An 18238-nucleotide genomic window follows, 5' to 3' on the forward strand; every position below is an offset into this window, starting at 1 on the left:
GAAGTGCCTTCCAAATCAAAAAAGGATTGAGTAACAGCCAGCGCAGCCTTGTTTTGAAAGAATGCTCTGCTAAGTGCTACTTTTTTTGAAAACTGAGAATCCGCATGGGGGATATAGTAACTTGCTTTCAGCTAAAGCAGTACCTTTAAGGTTAGATCTGATTCCCTAACCATGTTAACCAGATCATTCAGGGCATCTTCCTCATTTTATACACAACGGTGTGCAGAGAAGATGCACGCCTTTCCCAGAAGTCACCTGCCTAAGTGAAGACGACAGAAGAACTACAATTTAATGTCCTCAAATCTTCATTCGGGATTTAATACAGAGATCTTCTTTGCCCTTCTGGGCATGGGGAAGCACCTGGCTTTGAGCCACAGAGAACACTGTAACTGTTTCATCTGACAGAGATGATGGGGGCAGACAGGGAAAACAAGCATGCCCTATCTAGAGATGTCCCATAGTTATTCATTTTTTCCTCCTGCCCTAAAATCTTGGAGGGGTCTCTGTTTGCCTGGTGCTTCTTCCCTCAACCTTCCTTTCTTTAGGTGGATATGCTAACAGCCATTTGGCATCTAGGAAGCTTGATATCACATATTATAAAATTTTCATCAGGGGCGCCTGGGTGGCTCAGTCGGTTGAGCGTCTGACTTTGGCTCAGCTCATGATCTCACAGTTCATGGGTTCGAGCCCCGCATCGGGCTCTGTGCTGGCAGCTCAGAGCCTGGAGCCTGCTTTGGGTTCTGTGTCTCCCTCTCTCTCTGCCCCTCCCTCACTCATGCTCTGTCAGTCAAAACTAAACATTAAAAAATGTTAAAAAAGGGGCGCCTGGGTGGCGCAGTCGGTTAAGCGTCCGACTTCAGCCAGGTCACGATCTCATGGTCTGTGAGTTCAAGCCCCGCGTCAGGCTCTGGGCTGATGGCTCGGAGCCTGGAGCCTGTTTCCGATTCTGTGTCTCCCTCTCTCTCTGCCCCTCCCCTGTTCATGCTCTGTCTCTCTCTGTCCCAAAAATAAATTTAAAAAGTTGAAAAAAAAATTTTTAAAAAAAATGTTAAAAAATAATAATAAAAGTTTCATCAGACTCAGAAAACGGGTCACTGCTTCCTTCCTTTGCAGCGTACGTGTGCGTCTTCCGTGGGGAGAGACAACGGGGCACAGCCACCTACCAGCCACTTCCTGTTGCTTATCCAACTCTTCTACTTGAATAAGGCCAAGTTCATCCTGGATCTGTTTCATTTCCCTTTATCCTCCAACATTTGTTGCCATTTTCCCTTTGCCCACCTGCAAGTGAAGTTCTTCCTGATTCCCTGACTCCATCACAGCTCAATTTACTCTTTAGAGAAGGCCCTTTGGAAATTCACTATAATCACTACCTGATACAAAATGGGTTTATACCATAATCTTATTACCCCTGGATTTTTCTTTTTATTTCAAAAGTATGCTTCACTGAAAAAACAAAAAACAAAAACAACCAATGCTTCACTGGAAATAGAAAGTATGGCTCCCCGGGGGAAAAAAAAAGCACGCTTCACTGCTATACGGATAAATACAGTACAAAGCCACCAACTATACATTTCCCACTTTCTCCTATTTTTCATATTCTCTGTGGTGGCTCCTTTCATGAGACAACCTGTTGTGTTTTACACACATCACACCACGGAAAAACAAAAACAGGAACTTAAGAGCTTCTAAGAAAAGATTTCATGTCAACAGGCTTCACCTCCAAGGCTTCTCTCCTCTTCTGAGTAAGCGTTCCCAATCTGTCCCACTGGTCACAGATTTTCTGGCACCGATCATTGACATTCACAGCATCATGGTAGTCCAGTTCACTGTTAGAAGTGAAAAGAAAGATTAACTTTCCCTGATGCTATCAGGAAAATGGACATGGGCTCAAAATAAACAGATTTTTTTTTTTTTTAAATATCAAAGATCTGATAGAAAAATGGCAGGGTATTTTGGGGTTTTATTAACTGCCACCACTGCAAACAGGATCATTACTCTTCGACGGACTACAAGAAAAATTAGTAAAACTCTTGCTGGTCAAACAGTTTTCTGAATAGACAGAAATGCTGTCTTCTCAGTGTCCCCAGCTAACTCCATTCTCCCTTGGTTTTCTTGGCCAGGCCCCCAGAGTATTATTTTTAAGTGGCGATGTACCTGTAAATGAAGCCAACCATCTGACCTGGAGGACAGTCCTGTGGGCCGCCTGAAGCCACAGTGACTGGAACACCAAAGTGAGTCAAGGGGGAGGGAGGTATCGGCTTGCACCCCATTGTGTCCTTGGCTCCCCTCAAAGGGCACAGGCCTTGCGGCTGGGATGGAGCACTGAGTCCAGAAGGGGCGCTGTGACTTTATCTAGCATTGCAAGGACTTTGAAAAACCAGCAGAACACAGCCCTTCCTCTTCCAAGCAAAAGTTCTGAATTGTCTAATGCCACTGGTGTGACAGTAAGAACAAAATGACTTCTTGCTAAATAACTATTCTTCCTCACCAACCCCCTCTCCTTTGTAAGGTGAAGTAATTTGAACTTAGGATTAATGTTTTTTGGTTTTTTAAGAAAAAGAAAGAGAGAGAGAGTGTGTGTGTGAGCAGAGGAGGGGGAGACAGAGGAGGGGGAGATAGTGTGTGAGCAGAGGGGCAGAGAGAGAGGGAGACACAGAATCGTAAGTAGGCTCCAGGCTCTGAGCTGTCAGCACAGAGCCCAACACGGGGCTTGAACCCACGAACCGCAAGATCATGACCTGAGCCAAAGCTGGACACTTAAACAACTGAGCCACCCAGGCGCCCCTGAACTTAGCATTAAAACAAATTTCAAACTAGAAGGTTAACCTAGTATTGCTGGGGATAAAAAGTTGGAATGATGTATAAAATGTAATCACCCTTTCAGTTAAGATAAAAATTTGATTCACAGAGGTTTAAAGACACCTTTGGCGGACTCCTCTGTCATGAACAGTCCAAGATAAGACAGCTTTAAGGAAAATCCCTCCCCTCCAGCCAAATTCATTTCCCTGAGACTTAAGCTTGTTTATTTCTTCTTTGACCTTAGCTTAAGGCAATGGTTGTTCACCCTGTGCTTTTCTTTTCCTCTTAAATAATATTAACTTGTCCTTATTGAATGTTATTGCCTCTGCCACTGAATGCATGTGGTTGTGATCTGAGTGTTCTTTTCAGTGGGTAAAGCTTGTCCAGCTCTTACAAGCAGCCTTTTACATACACATACACATCACCAGTCTGAGACAGACTTAACTTCTTGTGTTCTTTGCTATAACCCAAAAAACCCCAAAATGCACCACCAATTTGCACAGCCTTGAATACAAAGTGAAAAGGCTATGGCTCTTCAAAGTGCAAATATTAAAGAGAATAAAGGCTTTGAGAACAAAAACCGAAACATTGAATCCTACAGACCCCATGATGGAGACACCAATGCTCACTTCTCCATAATTACCTTTAGGGGTATATACATTTCTCCTTTTTCTAATTCATTCGTAAGAGTTCCATACATACCTGCTGTCAAGGAGTGAGGGGTTTGCATAACTGTGCACACTTTGAGAGCTGCACAAACACTTTATTATTTTAGGAAAGGTAAAAAGGACAAAGAAGCAATACATTAAAATGAACACGAGGGCACCTGGATGGTTCAGTCTGTTAAGTGTCTCACTTGGGCTCAGGTTATGATCTCATGGTTCATGAGTTCAAGCCCCGCATCGGGTTCTCCAATGTCAGTGCGGAGCCTGCTTTGGATCCTCTGTCTCCCTTTCTCTCTGCCCCTTCCCACTTGCACTCTTCTCTCTCTCTCTCAAAAGTAAACTTTTAAAAAAATTAACAAAAAAAAAGAAGAATGCAGATTTAAATTTTATACCTGCTGCCTCTTTTGACCATGTGAAGAAACAGTCACTGGGGATACCAGGAATGATGATACAAAATTACTACTTAAATGTTATGGGCAACACTTAAAAGCATTCCAAATTACTCACAGGAGTGGTTAAAGGGCATTAAATAGCTTGAGTTCCTTTCATCCCTTATTTTAATTGTAATTGTTAACAAGCAGCCAAACACCCAGTCTTCAAGAACCATGAGAAGATCACGTCAAGACCACAAATACAGTGTACAAATTGGATTATGAAGATCGCAAATAATTAAGAGTTTATTTACCAAGGCTAAAAAAACAGTAGGTTACTCTTAAAAGAGGCCATCGCTGGTAATTAACGAGTTGTGAGGAACACGGAAGTCATAAAAATGTAATGTAGTAAATGTTTATCATATGTTTTTAAAAATTGTTTTGTGACAGTTATTATGTGATTTTAGGCACTCAAACTTCTGCAGCTGTATCAGTGGGACGGGAGTAGGGAATGAAATATTTTATTAATCAAGAGAGTTAGTGTATTTACTTTTTTGTTTTTCAAGTTTATTCTTGAGAGAGAGAGAGAGAAAACACGTGAGTGGGGAGGGGCAGAGAGAGGACAGAGCGAGAATCCCAAGCAGGCTCTGCACTGGCAGCGTAGAGGCCGAATCAGGGCTCCAACTCACAAACCGCCAGATCATGACCTGACCTGAAATCAAGAGTTGGAGGCTCAACTCACGGAGCCACAGAAGTGCCCCTTTCTAAGACTTCTTTAAAGACCCTCCCCCCCTCGGGGCACCTGGGTGGCTCAGTCGTTAAGTGTCTGACTCTTGACTTCAGCTCAGGTCATGATCTCATGGTCAATGAGTTCAAGCCCCATATGGGGGCTCTGTGCTGACAGTGGGGAGCCCGCTTGGGATTCTCTCTCTTTCTCCCCCTCTCTCTGCCCCTCACCCACTTATACTGTCTCTGTCTTTCTGAAAATAAACTTAAAAAAAAAAAAAATTAAAACCCAAAAAGGCTTAGAAAGACTACAGGAAGGGGCCTCCCCCAGAGGGCGGCCACAGACAGACGCTGCACCCGGGAGCAAGTGGGCCTCGAGACTTAAATCAGGCTGGGTCCCTCCCATAAAACAGAAAGCAGGGAAATGAGAAAGCACGTATGTGTCGACAAAGAAAAAGCGGGGCCATCATGTCTCCTCCTCTGAGGTAAGGCAGGGCCTCCAGCTTCGTTGCCCCTAAACTGAGCACCAGGAAGGAAGGGAGGGCCAGCCCCACCCGCCCTGGACGCCCCCCGTGGGAAGAAGCTGTTGGTGGAACCCTCCCAGCGCGCCCCCGGCCCCGGCGCCGGCGGAGCCGCACCGCTGCACGCGAGCAGCACGCCTACGCACAGCACGCACAGCACGCACAGCACGTACTTGAGCTCCTGCGCGATGGCCGCTATCTGCTCCACCCGGTCCTGGTGCGCCGCCAGGTCGCTCTCGAACGCCTCGTGTTTCCGCAGCATGGCCCGGACCTCGGTCAGCGTGGCCGACTCGTAGTCCTTCTGCAGCAAGATCTGCTCTTTGCCTGCAAAGGTTGCATAAGGGGATATGACTACTCTGATGTCACGCATCGGCTTCCTTGCACCTGCAAAGTTCTCGGCGATCCTTAGGACTCCAAAGAACCAAGAGAAGGACCGAGAATGACGGGACCGAAGACACAGAGGTGATGTTTCAATCGGTTTCCAGGCTGTAGCTGTGCTAATGCTGCTGCCCGAGCCCCTCTGTGTTCTAAAAGCTCATGTCTACACATAGAGAGGGGAAGCATGTGGAGTCCACACTAACAGGTCCACATTCTCCATAACCCTGAGTAACAAGTAACTGATTGTGCATCGTGACGCTCGGTTAAGTTAGCGATGATTAGTGCGCAAGCGTTACCTGGGATAGTTGGACACACTCGTACTCTACTGGCCCACCCTCGGGTTCAACCTTGACCCCACTTCTTTATGCTTAAGAGCCTCATTTTCTCTGGTTAAATATAACCTGTGGTTTCCTTCCTAATAGTATGAGAAGCTTTTCTCTTTGAACCTCCACCTATTTCCCCACAAGTATTTCTTAAGTCAAGCAACTGCTGCGGTTATAACCGGACCCACATTTATTCTCCAGTTGATGACCTTTAAGAATTTAATTCCAGGGGCGCCTGGGTGGCTCAGTCAATTAAGCATCCGACTCTTGGTTTCAGCTCAGGTCATGATCTTGCAGTGTCATGAGTTCGAGCCCCCCACATCGGGCTCTGTGCCGACAGCACAGAGCCTGCTTGGGATTCTCTCTCTCCCTCTCTCTCTGCCCCTTCTCCACGCACGCTGTCTCTGTCTCTCTCAAAATAAATAAATAAGGCAAAAACTTTTTAACAAATTTAATTCTATACAGCTACAAACGGAAAGCAAATGTTCATATATTTAACGGTGACAACATAGCACTTACTAGGCGCCAGATACCGATTTAAATACTTCATAATGTGGACTCATTAAATCGTCATTAAATCAAAGGCCTGTGTTGGAGGTATCATTGCCCTTCCACTTTGAAGAGGACACTGAGGCACTGATAGGTCGGGAGCTCATCCAAAGCTCACAGCTGGGAAGTGTCTGAGCTGGGACTCCCACCTCCCTGCCTCCAGGCCCACGCCTCCAACCACCGTGCTGTGCGACATCAACCGTCAAACAACACTAAAGCAAAAGGAACCAAAGGGTGAGGGGAACCTCCCTGACCTTTCTCCAAACAGATTATGGGGAGAAGGTTTTGTTCCTCTACCTCAGCAAAATTATGATCATGGTGTCATGGCTGTGGAAAGATTTGCAAGGGCTGAAAATAGATGAATCCAGTGAAATCAGGAAGCTAAGACTATAGAAAACGATCCCTGGCATTCCTCCTTCCAAGCAGATCTTCTAAATGGGAAATTATGTTGCTTTGTGGCAGGAGCCAGTATCTGGGCCAGGGCTGTCTGACCGACAGGGAATAAACAGATACTTATGGATCAAACAGAAAGAAAGTGGGGGAAGACAGAAGGAGGCCAGGACTTACATAAGGAAGCGTGGGAAGAATGCATTTTTGAGTGCCATTTTGTGAAAAAGTACATTATCTGCTCAACTAGAAAATACGCCTTCACGCCCACCTCCCGAAGAAATTTAGTACTGGGACAGCAGGGTGGGGCGAGGTGAGGACACCTGCCCACAGGGTCACTGGCATTAGGGACAGGGTTAGCAGAGACTGCACAGTGTGGCCCTGTCCGGTGTTGACAAACCCAACCCCAGGCTAGTGTACTTGCCATAAGCCCACGTTTCATGCGTCGAAGCCTTCTGCTTGAACTTCTCCGCCAGGTGCTCCACGCGTTCCAGCCTCCGAATCTCGTTGAGGAGCCATTCCTCGTAGCCCTTCTCCGCCTGCTCCAGCCTCTGCCAGGCGCCGGCGATATCCTGGGGGCATTCGAGGATGAAAACGCAGGTTACGTTCTGGGCTCCTCTATAAAATCCCCTCTGCTACGAGTCCGACAGCGTTTTCTTCTCCTTGCTACCCGCCCTCCCTATCCCCAAATAACTAACTGTTCAACTGCTTTGGCTTTTCAACGTCTTCGTTCTCACCAGGGCCTTTTACAACCCATATGGTTGTTCGTATCAGCCAGTAAATGCCCGACACTCGTCCAGATGTGGACAGAGGCTTACAGGGCTTGAATTTTCTGGCTAGAAAAACATGAAGCCGCGGGGTGACTCGATTCAAATTGACTACTACTCAGTGACTGTGCTCCATCAGCCAGCCAGCCACCAACAATCATTTCCTGGACAACACACACGTGCCGGGCACTAGGGAGAAACTTTTGTACAAGAGTAAGCGACACCTGTGAAGTTCCCTGCCCCAAGTAGCTTTCGTGATTGTCGGGAAGGAAAGAATAAGTGAGCGCAGTTAACCCTTGAACAACAACACAGGAGCACCGACCTCCTGCACAGGTGAAAACCAACGGATAAACTTCGACTTCCCCAAAACTTAACCATCAATAGCCTACTGTTGACCAAAGGCCTATTGGTAACATCAACGGCTGATTAACACATATTTTGTATGTCATATGGGTTATATACCATATTCTTACCATAGAGCACACTAAAGAAAATTTTATAAGAAAATCAAAAGGAGGGACACCTGGGTGGCTCCGTCGGTTAGGCTTCCGACTTTGGCTCAGGTAAAGATCTCGCGGTTCGTGAGTTCAAGCCCCACGTAGGGCTCGGTGTCGACAGCTCAGAACTTGGAGCCTGCTTCAGATTTTGTGTCTCCTGCTCTCTCTTCCCTCCCCCACTTGTGTGTGCTCTCTTTCTCTCTCTCTCTCTCTCTCTCTCTCAAAAATAAACATTAAAAAAAAGAAAAAAATCAAAAAGAAACTACATTTACAGTACTGTCCTGTATTTACTGGAAAAAAAATCCATGTGGTCGGTTTGGTTCAAACTTGTGTTGTTCAAGGGACAACTATAATTAAACAAGTGATCGGCTGTGAGGTAAAAAACAAAATGGGGTCGAGTGATGCTGAGAGACTAGTGGGGGGGGGGCGGTGTTCCTTCAGGTAGGTCACTTGGAGAAGACACATCCAAGGAGGTGGCATTTTAGCCAAGACCTCAATGACAGAAAAAGCCAGTCACATGAAGAGGTGGGAGTCAGCACTGATGCCTGAAGCGGGGATGGCCCTGTGTGCAGGGAACAGCACCAAGGGCACGTGACACAACACGGAGTGGGGATCAGCTGGGTGGGAAGGGAGTCAGATCACATGGGATCCTATAATATAGGCTTATATATTATATAATATAATCTGGACCTTAGTCCAGATAATAATATAATATATATAACATAATCTGGACCTTAGTTGAAATATTCTAGGAAGTCACTGGAGGGTTTTAAGTAGAGACACATCCCGGTTTACATTCTGAAAAGAGCCCAGCAGCTGCTGTGCCGAAAGTGAATGTTAGGGGCCAGGGAGAGGAGGACCACGGGGGGCCCTAGAAGAGAGAGAGGTGGCTTAGCAGACAGCATGGCTGTGCAGGCCAGGGCACAGACAAGATACAATCTGGAATCTATCTGGACCAGAGCCGGTGGGACTGCTGAACAACTGCCTGCGAGAAGGTGACAGACAGGAAGAGTCCAGGATGAGGCCAGGGTTTGGGGCATCAGTAACTCGGGGGGTCGTGATGCCATCTGCTAAGACAGCAAGCCACAGAGGGGCTCGGGGACAGGTCAGCTTTGAAAATGCTCTGAGACGTCCACGTGGGTACGTGAACCTGGATGTCAGGGAGGAATCAAAGCTCGAGATGGACAGCTTGGGAGGCAACGGCGTTCAGGTGCTGAGGGGGAGATCGCGTGGGAGTACGGAGGTGGAGAAGAGCGTCAGCCCCCCCCCCCCCCCCCGAGAGATGTCCTCCCATGGACCCTGGGGCAGGGGGCAGGAGGCGGCCAAGCTCTGAGCTGAGCCCTGGATGGAGTGGGAAGGAAACAGGGCGGAAAGAGTGTCGAGGAGGAGGTGTGGTTAATGGGGTCAAAGCAGCAGAGAGTATGAAAATAAAAGTGACAACCAGAATGTCACCACGGATGCCGCTGAGCTGCACAGGAACGGTCTCAGGAGGGGACACGCCAGGTGGCCGCGTGGTGAAGGGCAGAAGGAGTAAACAAGCAGCGAGGAGGTGAGAAGGGCTGCCACTGACAGCTCCCTCTGGATTGCCTGCTGCGAGGGGAGCCGAGGGCAGGCCTGGGCTACAGGGAGGCAGCGAAGGCGGTGGCGTCTGGGATTTTCCAGTCCCCCGTGTGCTGGTGTGAGTGAGTCAGCGGAGCCGGGAAGCCAAGGTGCAGGGAGGGATACGCATGTAGCACCAGCCCCGGGAAGGTGCCCGGGTCGTAAGAACAGGGAAGAGAGGGAACGAGATGTAGATGTTAGGAGGCCTGGGAAGACGAGGCCAGGTCGCAGGAGGGCAGGGAGGGGAGGAGGGCGGTAGAGGCTGCTCTTGGCAAGGCCCCGCACCCGGAGCAGTGAGGGGTAGAGACCTGCATGCTGGTGAGGAGGAGACATCTGGAAGGAAGGGGTTACGGGGCCAAAGTTGTATCTGGTAGCTGCAAGGACTGGAGAAGTCAAGGCGGCCTTGTGGGCGGCCCATCAGAGAACAGGCTCCCTGAACAAAAGGGGGAACCCGGCCCGGCACTCACCGACACCATCTTGCCCTCGGAGGGCATGAAGGCGGGCCGGTTGCTGATCCGAAGCTTGGTCTGCAGCGTGTTGAAGTTGATCTCCAGCTGGCACTTCTCCTGCACCTTGGGCGGCTTGTGCTTGCGCCGATAGTCCCGGAAGTCCTCCAGCTTCTGCTGCATGGCGTGCATGGCCTTCTCGGGGGTCCGGTTCTCCAGCCAGGGGATCGTGCGACGAATCCATTCCAACAGCTGCTCCCAAAACACAGAAACGCTGCTGAAAACACCAGCAAACTACCCCCCGTTAAAAACCAAAACCAAAACCAAAAACAACAAAACCAAAAAAACAGAAGCACCTAACAATTGGCACGGATTCACCTAACGTTCCTAAAATTACAGAGTATGAATACAGTGACTCCTGACCGAGAGGAGAAAATAAAACGGCACCCCAATGCACAGTGGCATGAATGAAAACTTCGATGTCCCTCCCACCATGGCCACTGGCGATCACCCCAACGATGCCACACACAGGTCGGAAACTTAGAGTCAGCACGAGTCATGTTTTCACAAAAATGGGACATTAACAGGAAATTCGGGGACCGGACATTAGCAGACAAATGCTGGATGGAGCTTTCAAATGAAAAACAAAAACCTGACAGGGTGAAATGGAAAATCAGCAAAGACCTGGGTTTGGCTTAAAAATGTAACTCTCTTTTAAACAAGCTCAAATCTAATGAAGCTATTCACCAGAGAAATGTACTGTCAATCTGGGACCAACTCCCCACCAATGTATATTTTGATTTGTTACCTAGCTTTCAAGGAAATCCACATAGTCGAAGTGAAAATGGTAGTGAATTTCTAAGGATGAAATTATATACCCCCTTCTCTTAAATTGCTGACAAGCTGAAAGGCCACTAATAATTTGCATTTATTACTCGGAAAATGACAGCAGGTGAGAATGAAAGCTAGTTAAAACGGTGATACACCGGCAGTCTAAGGGTCTGAGGAGGATAAACAAAGGACCAGGGGAGAAAAGGAAGGATGTAATTGCTGAGGAGTATCTGTCCTTTGATCCTGGTGGTGCCTGAAGTGGGCTGCTGGGGTTAAACACTGCTGACAAACTGAATTTTCCCATCGCGGCAGGATGGAAATAGAAACTCGGCACCATCCGGCGGGATTACCATGAACACTCCTTTGGAAGACTGCTTCCCAGGATCCCGACACTTTTGCCAGGACGGACCACGTATCAGCTAAATTCAGTCAGAGCGAAAATTATTTGGTCTGTGGTAATGCGTCACTGTCACGGAGATCAAGCCAGAGGGGTACGTGGCCGTGCACGGCACTCAGCCCATCCCTTGTATGGGAGAAGCCACGTCGCGGCAGGACGAGGCTGTGCAAGTTGCTACTTCGGCCAAAATCAGAACAGAAAGAAGAACGACGTGGAAAGTGCTTTTGTAACCGAGAATCTGGCTGAAGAGCTGCAGGAGGCATCATGGAAACTCATGTGCAAGCACGTTGGATGGAGGGCCCTGTCTCCCCCACATTTCCCTCTAGGTTTTCATAGACAACACAAGGCTGAGCCTCGTCTCACAACAGTTCCTATGATGCTCGGTCACTGTGCAGAGCAGGGCTTCTGAATAACACAGGGTACCCTATGTGAGGTCAGTAACCAATGAAGCAGGGAGAAAAAACAAGTAATGCAAGTGAGTCGTCTGGGGGCGTCCGACCCTGGGGGCGCAGAGCTGAGAATGGCATCACACACCCCCCCTTCTTAAAACACACAAACGACCTCTATGCCTCGGGGTGGCTGGGAAGCCCATCAGGATTGCTTTTGGGCCAGTAAGTAAGTTGTTACGAGACGAACCACCTCTGAGATCGAGTGTAGCTCCCTACTTTTGATTCCATCTGAGATGAAAAATGCAAAGAAAGGCAACACTGACGGTCGGGGTTCACCCTCCGTGCCTCACCCTCTGGGTGGGAATGGACAGGACTGCCGGTCACCCGCTTCCTTTACCTCACTTGCTAGCCTCTCATATTCTTCCATCAGCCTCTCATTCTCTTGATTCACAGCAAGAACCTTACATATCCTGTTAGCTGCTGTCTCGGCCTGTAAAACACAATAGGTAAACAGGACAGCTCTGTGACAGGGAGGCGCATGCACAGAACGGAGCGTGAGAGGGCAGGAGAGGGGATGAGGAGATGGCGTGCTGTAAACAGTGCAGATTCAAAGTTAGGGTGGAGTAAGGCTGAGGGTATGGCTGTTCAACACTATGGATCGTTTCACACCTTTTGTTACACAGACTTACACGGCAGGCTGAATGTACTGTGGGGAGTAACGGGGAGATACCATTAGTCTAAAACAGAAGCTTCGTAAAACAGCAAGCAAGTTAGTGACAGAAATAAATGGGTCAAGGAAGCCAAATTCTCCCGTCCCTGAATGTCCACCCGAGTACTCTACTGACCTCCTGACAGTGGGGTGAGAACTCTCTAAATACCATCAGCCTTTGGAAATCAAAGCAAAAAATAACTGGCTCCTGAATATATATTGGCATTGCACCGAATTAACAGAAGACCTCTTGTCCTAAAATAAATATGTGGATCTTGCTAGGTGGGATCCTTCCACAGAGCGAGATTTGTTTAACGTACATGAGAAGTGGTTGAGGTGTACATGATTCTCGGCCATCACTTTGTGGAGGGGCACTTGGGCCAGGAGTGGCAAAGTGCCCCGAACCACGACCATGTGATGAATCAAGAAGAGCCAAGTTGCCCCCCCGGCCCCCCAACCTGTCCCGAAGCCTTGCCTCTAAAGCCCGCCAGAGGGCCCATCTGCAGTTAGCATCATGTGCTGGTGACAGTCATAAAGAAATCACAGAAAACAATACTATGTTGTCACCCCAATCCATCGGTTTTCTCCAAGCAGAGACAGGTGAAGGGGCAAGAGACAGGTGCATATGGAGGTAGCTGAGGGACCATCACCCACAACGTGTGTCTTAAGAAATGTGGATTTTTCTGAGGTTTTAACCTTACTATCCTTTTGCTATTTCAATTAAGATTAGTCTTGAAGGATGTCAGAACCAATCACTGAGCAGTGAAGGCAGTCTCTAGGCAGAGGAGAATAAGGGACACCAGCAAGGTGCTCGTCTCTCCTCAACAAATGTCCCCTTCACTGTTCAACGAACGTGGCGCCATTTTCAAGGCACCTGTTTTTTCCTAAAGCACAAATGTTTCCCACAATTTACTAATGAAATAAAAGCAGGAGCTTAGAAGGAAGGAAAGATAGGAGCGCCTGGGTAGGTCAGTCGGTTAAGCGTCTGACTTCGGCTCAGGTTGTGATCTCACAGTCCGTGGGTTCGAGCCGTGCATCAGGCTCTGTGCTGACAGCTGGGAGCCTGGAGCCTGCTTCAGATTCTGTGTCTCCCTCTCTGCCTGCCCCTCCCCCAGCTTGCACTCTGTCTCTGTCTCTCAAAATTGAATAAACGATAAAAAAAAAATTTTTTTTTAAAAAGGAGGAAAGATAAAAAAAAATTTAAAAAAACCTTCAGGAACTGTCTAAAGTTAAAGCTATTACCAAAAACAATTCCCAGTTTGGAACTTGCCATATTAGGTCATTACAAAACACTTAGAAGGATTCCAGGGTAAGATGTAAAGCGTACAAATGCACGCCCAGGTAGGCGCACGCGCATACACACACACACGCACACACACACACAACTAAAACCGATGCAGAACAGCAGCCCAGATCGACACATGTTGAATACCTGCTCCGCGCCCGCAAACGCATGGTAGAAGCAGGAAACGTATGTCATGATAGCTCTTTCATCGGGCTTGGGAGTGTTCACAATGTCTGAAGGGAGGGAAAAAATAACACAGAGAACAAACACACACACAGATGAAGAGTAGAAACCAGGGTGAACAAAGGGAAGAACAAATTGGTTTACACTGATCCATTTTCTGTGTGTTTCTCGGGCCCACAGTGCCGGCGCTCAGGAAGGCTCTCCAGCCCTGACGTGGTTTGTGAACAGAACGACTTGGACCGGCATAGCTTTAAAACAATCCAACGGAGGGCCTTTCTTCCTCCCCTGCCCCATGATGAGCTTGTAAAAGTACAGCTGAGGCATTAACTGGGGGGGGGACTGGGTGCTGCACCTCAGGGCTTGCTATCACTTCCTAATGACGTGGGAGGCCCACGTCCGCTCATCTTTTGACCACATCGGGTCATCTGCCGCTTTTGCTCTGAGCGACGCACGTGACCTCGCAAGATGCTGTGAATCCGGGCAGCGCTCCGAGGCCCCATCTCTCCTGCCACCTTCCCACCCCACCTTTGTAACTGCTGGCTCTCTGGATCCTGTAAGGAGGATGTTCACCGGAGAGGGCATGGCTTTTAATGCCTTCTGCGCGTACTTACCTTGCCATTTACAGAAATCACCGTGGGTAACAAAACATCTAAAGAGAAGGATATACACGGCTTGTACTTATTGTGACTCTTGCTACCGTTTGCATTGGCTGCCGAAATAACCAACAGGAAGAGAGAAAACAGAACCGTGTGAACACACATCCTTTCTTCCTTCACCTTGGCAACACCATTTTTTTTTTTTTTTTTCTGAATTGCTTTTTACCTGTAAACTCCATTCTGTCACTGGACAAAACGAAGTTGAAGAAAAAAAAAAAATACCTTGTAATTCCCTAAGAGTGAAAACCTAGTCATTGGGTTTTCAGAGGGTATTAATAGAAAGGATGCGGGGGTTGTGTAACAGTATGGAATCTTCTGGAAAACAAACACGAACAGCATACTACTGCATGGACAGAAAGGAAGTTGCAAAGAAAACTAGACTAAAAAAGACAAATGACTGCCTTCTCAGAACCAGACAGGTCTCCTTACTCAGAGGAGAGGGGGAAAGAGAAAAATGATTGGGTAAAAAAACAAAAATTAAGACACAGAAGGTGAAGGGTGAGTGGCGACTCATGTTTTACATCCTCACCTTCTGTGCACCAGCAAAAGCATGATAGTAACAGGAAACATAAGTCATTATGGCTCTCTCATCGGGTCTGGCAGTGTATACTAAATCTGTGTGGAGAAAAGAAGGTTAACTACTCGGATGTTCTAGTACCCACAGGCTTTGCCAAGTGCGGCCTCAGAGAAGCCAAAGCAATGAATCTTCCCCCCTCACCCCCACACACTTATGTTGTCAAAACTTTGGCTCTAATCAAAGAAGTCGTTACTCTCTGTATACTTCTGAGAATTGCCAAAGAGAAGAACACGGCTAGTGCAGAAGACCCCTAGACTGGCAAGGAAGTCACATCCACAGCCGGAATCAGAACGCCAGGATTCCACAGAATGCACACAACGGCACATTCCCAGAGACTCTCTACCGCGGTACGCAAGGAGGGCCCCATGGTCAACCAAGATCCACACAGAACATACGCACCCACGAATCGAAGCCTGGTGCTCACCTTAAGGAAAGGTTTGTGAGGAAAATAGGGAAACAACTTCCAGAATGTTTTAAAAGCAGGGAAGACGGGTAAGATTAGGAAAGTTTCCCCAGTGTTTATTACAGGTAACCTGTTCATGGGAGAGAGACCCAAGTAGCCACTGGAAAATCCCCACATACGGTCCGGAGACCAACACAAATGACAGGAAGTGAGGTCAGCAGCAGCAGGCGGGAAGGCAAGCCTTCACCAGAGGGGTGGACGTTCTGAGAGGAGGTGGCCAGCACGTGCTGTGGCCAAAACAGGGACATGCTAATACAGTGCTGTGGTGATGAGAAGTCTGAGTGCAGGTAGCAAGGACAAAGGGTCGGTCACATAGCCCGGGACCTGTTGGGCAGTCATATCACAACATGCCCCACACTCAAGGCAGTCAAGTTCACGACACTGCCAGAAGATTCCTGTGAGAAATTACAAACAAAATAATATAGTATGTAAGCCTTTTTCTGAACCATTTGAAAGGAAAAGAAAAGAAAAGGCATAGACTAAGATGTGTCACAAGGGAAGAGGAAATGAAGGCGTACCAGGACATCTCACTGGCCTGGAAGGATACATAGGATGGGTACATGCTCAGACCAGGGCTCAGAAACTAAGGGGGAAAACCTACTGACTAAGAAGCATGTCAGCATGCCAGAGGAATAATGATGGTGACCCTGAACTCACCCTCAACTGCAGTGTATTAAGGAGGCATTAATTAGCTAAGTGTCTCCTGTTTTTTCCTCCCTTTAGTATTCTAGCTATTAACTCAAGTGGGTAAACTCTGGGTAGTTATTTACTCTATGGAAAGGTCCAAGGAGATATCGCACAAATGTAAACTTGGCTTAGAGAGGACAGACAGACAAAAAGGAAAAGCAACTGTTCTCCATTGCTACTTCATTATTTTATTACTTTCTCTCTCTAAAGAGCTTTTGAAAACCGTACACAGATTCGGAGGAGTATATTCAAGTGTTAACACCCAATAATGTGGGTGTTTGATAAAATGATTAAATTAAAGGGCGCCTGGGTAGCTCAGTCGGCTGAGCATCTGACTCTCGATTTTGGCTCAGGTCATGATCTTGAGGTTCGTGAGATTGAGCCCTGTGTCAGGCTCTGCACTGAGCATGGAACCTGCTTGAGATTCTCTCTCTCTCTTTCTCTCTCTCTCTCTCTCTCTCTCTCCTTCCCATTCACGCACACACACACTCTTTCTATCTAAATGAATAAACATTTCTTTAAATGCTCAAATAAGTGGGTAAAATTAGAACCCTACTTCAAAGATCAGTGTTTTGAGTTGCACTGTGTCCCTCAAAAAGATATGCTGAAGTCCTAACTCCCGCCCCCAGTACCTGAGAATGTGACCTTGTTTGTAAGTAGACCTTCACTAATATACTCAAGTTAAGATGAGGTCATGCTGGGGTAGGGAAGATCCTTAACCCAATATGACTGGTGTCCTTATAAGAAGAGGGAAAGAGATGGAGAGACAGACAGGGACAGAAGGTGGTCATGTAAGGACAAAGTCAGAGGTTGGAGTGATGGATGATACCATAAGCCAAGGAATGCCTGGGGCTTCTTGAAGCTGGAAGAGGAAGGAAGAAACCTCTTCTCCAGATTTTGCAAGAAGCACGAGGCTGCCGACAGCTCGATTCCAGACTCATAGCCTACAGAACCATGAAAGAATACATTTGCGTTGTTTCAAGCCACCTAGTTTATAATTCAAAATGCAATCGCCAAAAATAAGGAGGATCAGAAGATTAACAATTGCCTCTAATCAAGTTCTTTGCTTTCCCCCAACCATGTCAGTTAGGGGAAGAAATGGACCATCAGGGAAGAATAGTATCAACAACAAACATAGTAATAGAAGTTCCTTGAGGGTAGGACCCTGCCTTCCACACCTCGTGATCTCCTGTAGGACCTAGCAGGGTCCTGCACACAGTGGGCGCTCGATACACGTCTGTTGAGTGAGAAGAGAATCGCAAACAAGTGAATTGAATGGATGGTCTCCACATATCTGTCCTTTCAATGGTGTGCCGTAGGTACAACGCACACAAATTCATCACATGCAGAGAGCACAGAAGTTACTGGAAACCAGTCCCCAGAATGAATGGTGCTCAGCTGAAAAATGCTGAGAAAGTTAGCTTCTTTCAGATCTAACTAAATGTAATCTAGACCCAAAATGAAACGTGGAAGCTTGAGAGGCACACTGATGGCTGAACATTCAGTATTGTGTATTTCGATTCTGTAACTTCTTCTGGCTGGAAGGATTTTTTTTCCCTTGTGAAGTCCTGACACTTCACAAGATTTCTTTGCTAAACTTGTCTCCATTGTTAAGAGAAATAACGATGTGTTGTTACAAAAATAAAAATCACAAAGCAAATCACAAAGCAAAGCATTCCGCCTTTTCTTTGCCAAAGCTGAACCTTTTATCAAATTATTTTCACTATAGTTTTGCTACGTGGTTTTGAGCAGGATTTTTAAAAAGAATTCAAGAGCCAGGTACAAGGAAAATTCCCTTAACCCTCCTGTGGCCAAGGACAGAAACTTCCTCGGATTCTTAAGTACTCCGGATGTAACTTGGCTATAAAGTTTTACAAACCCCCACACGTGGCCATAGCATGCACAGTCCATGGATTTTATACGAGTCGGTAAACACAATTTTCCTCTTACCTTCAGCATCCAGCATTTTGGGAATATCCAGGTGTTTCTCTGCAATTTCCATGGCCAGGTTAATATTTCCTATTGGGTCATCC

General features: G+C 47.3%; 1 protein-coding gene across 3 annotated transcripts in view; it reads right to left on the reverse strand.

Moving 5' to 3' along the window:
- The window catches only part of ACTN2 (actinin alpha 2), a 71930-nt gene that overhangs the window by 13412 nt on the left and 40280 nt on the right, over window positions 1-18238 (reverse strand). For 2 of the 3 annotated variants that reach the window (XM_049646101.1, XM_049646102.1), the window contains 7 exons: window positions 18156-18237; window positions 13787-13872; window positions 12043-12135; window positions 10050-10280; window positions 7144-7291; window positions 5256-5406; window positions 1718-1826 (listed from right to left, as the gene is read on the reverse strand). In XM_049646101.1, the coding sequence (XP_049502058.1) occupies window positions 1718-1826; window positions 5256-5406; window positions 7144-7291; window positions 10050-10280; window positions 12043-12135; window positions 13787-13872; window positions 18156-18237 (900 nt within the window). Of the gene's footprint in view, window positions 1-1717; window positions 1827-5255; window positions 5407-7143; window positions 7292-10049; window positions 10281-12042; window positions 12136-13786; window positions 13873-15007; window positions 15094-18155; window position 18238 lie in introns of all 3 variants that reach the window. The other variant, XM_049646103.1, reaches the window with a different exon arrangement.

The sequence above is a fragment of the Panthera uncia genome, chromosome D2 (genome assembly GCF_023721935.1).
Source record: "Panthera uncia isolate 11264 chromosome D2, Puncia_PCG_1.0, whole genome shotgun sequence".
Lineage (NCBI taxonomy): Eukaryota > Metazoa > Chordata > Mammalia > Carnivora > Felidae > Panthera > Panthera uncia.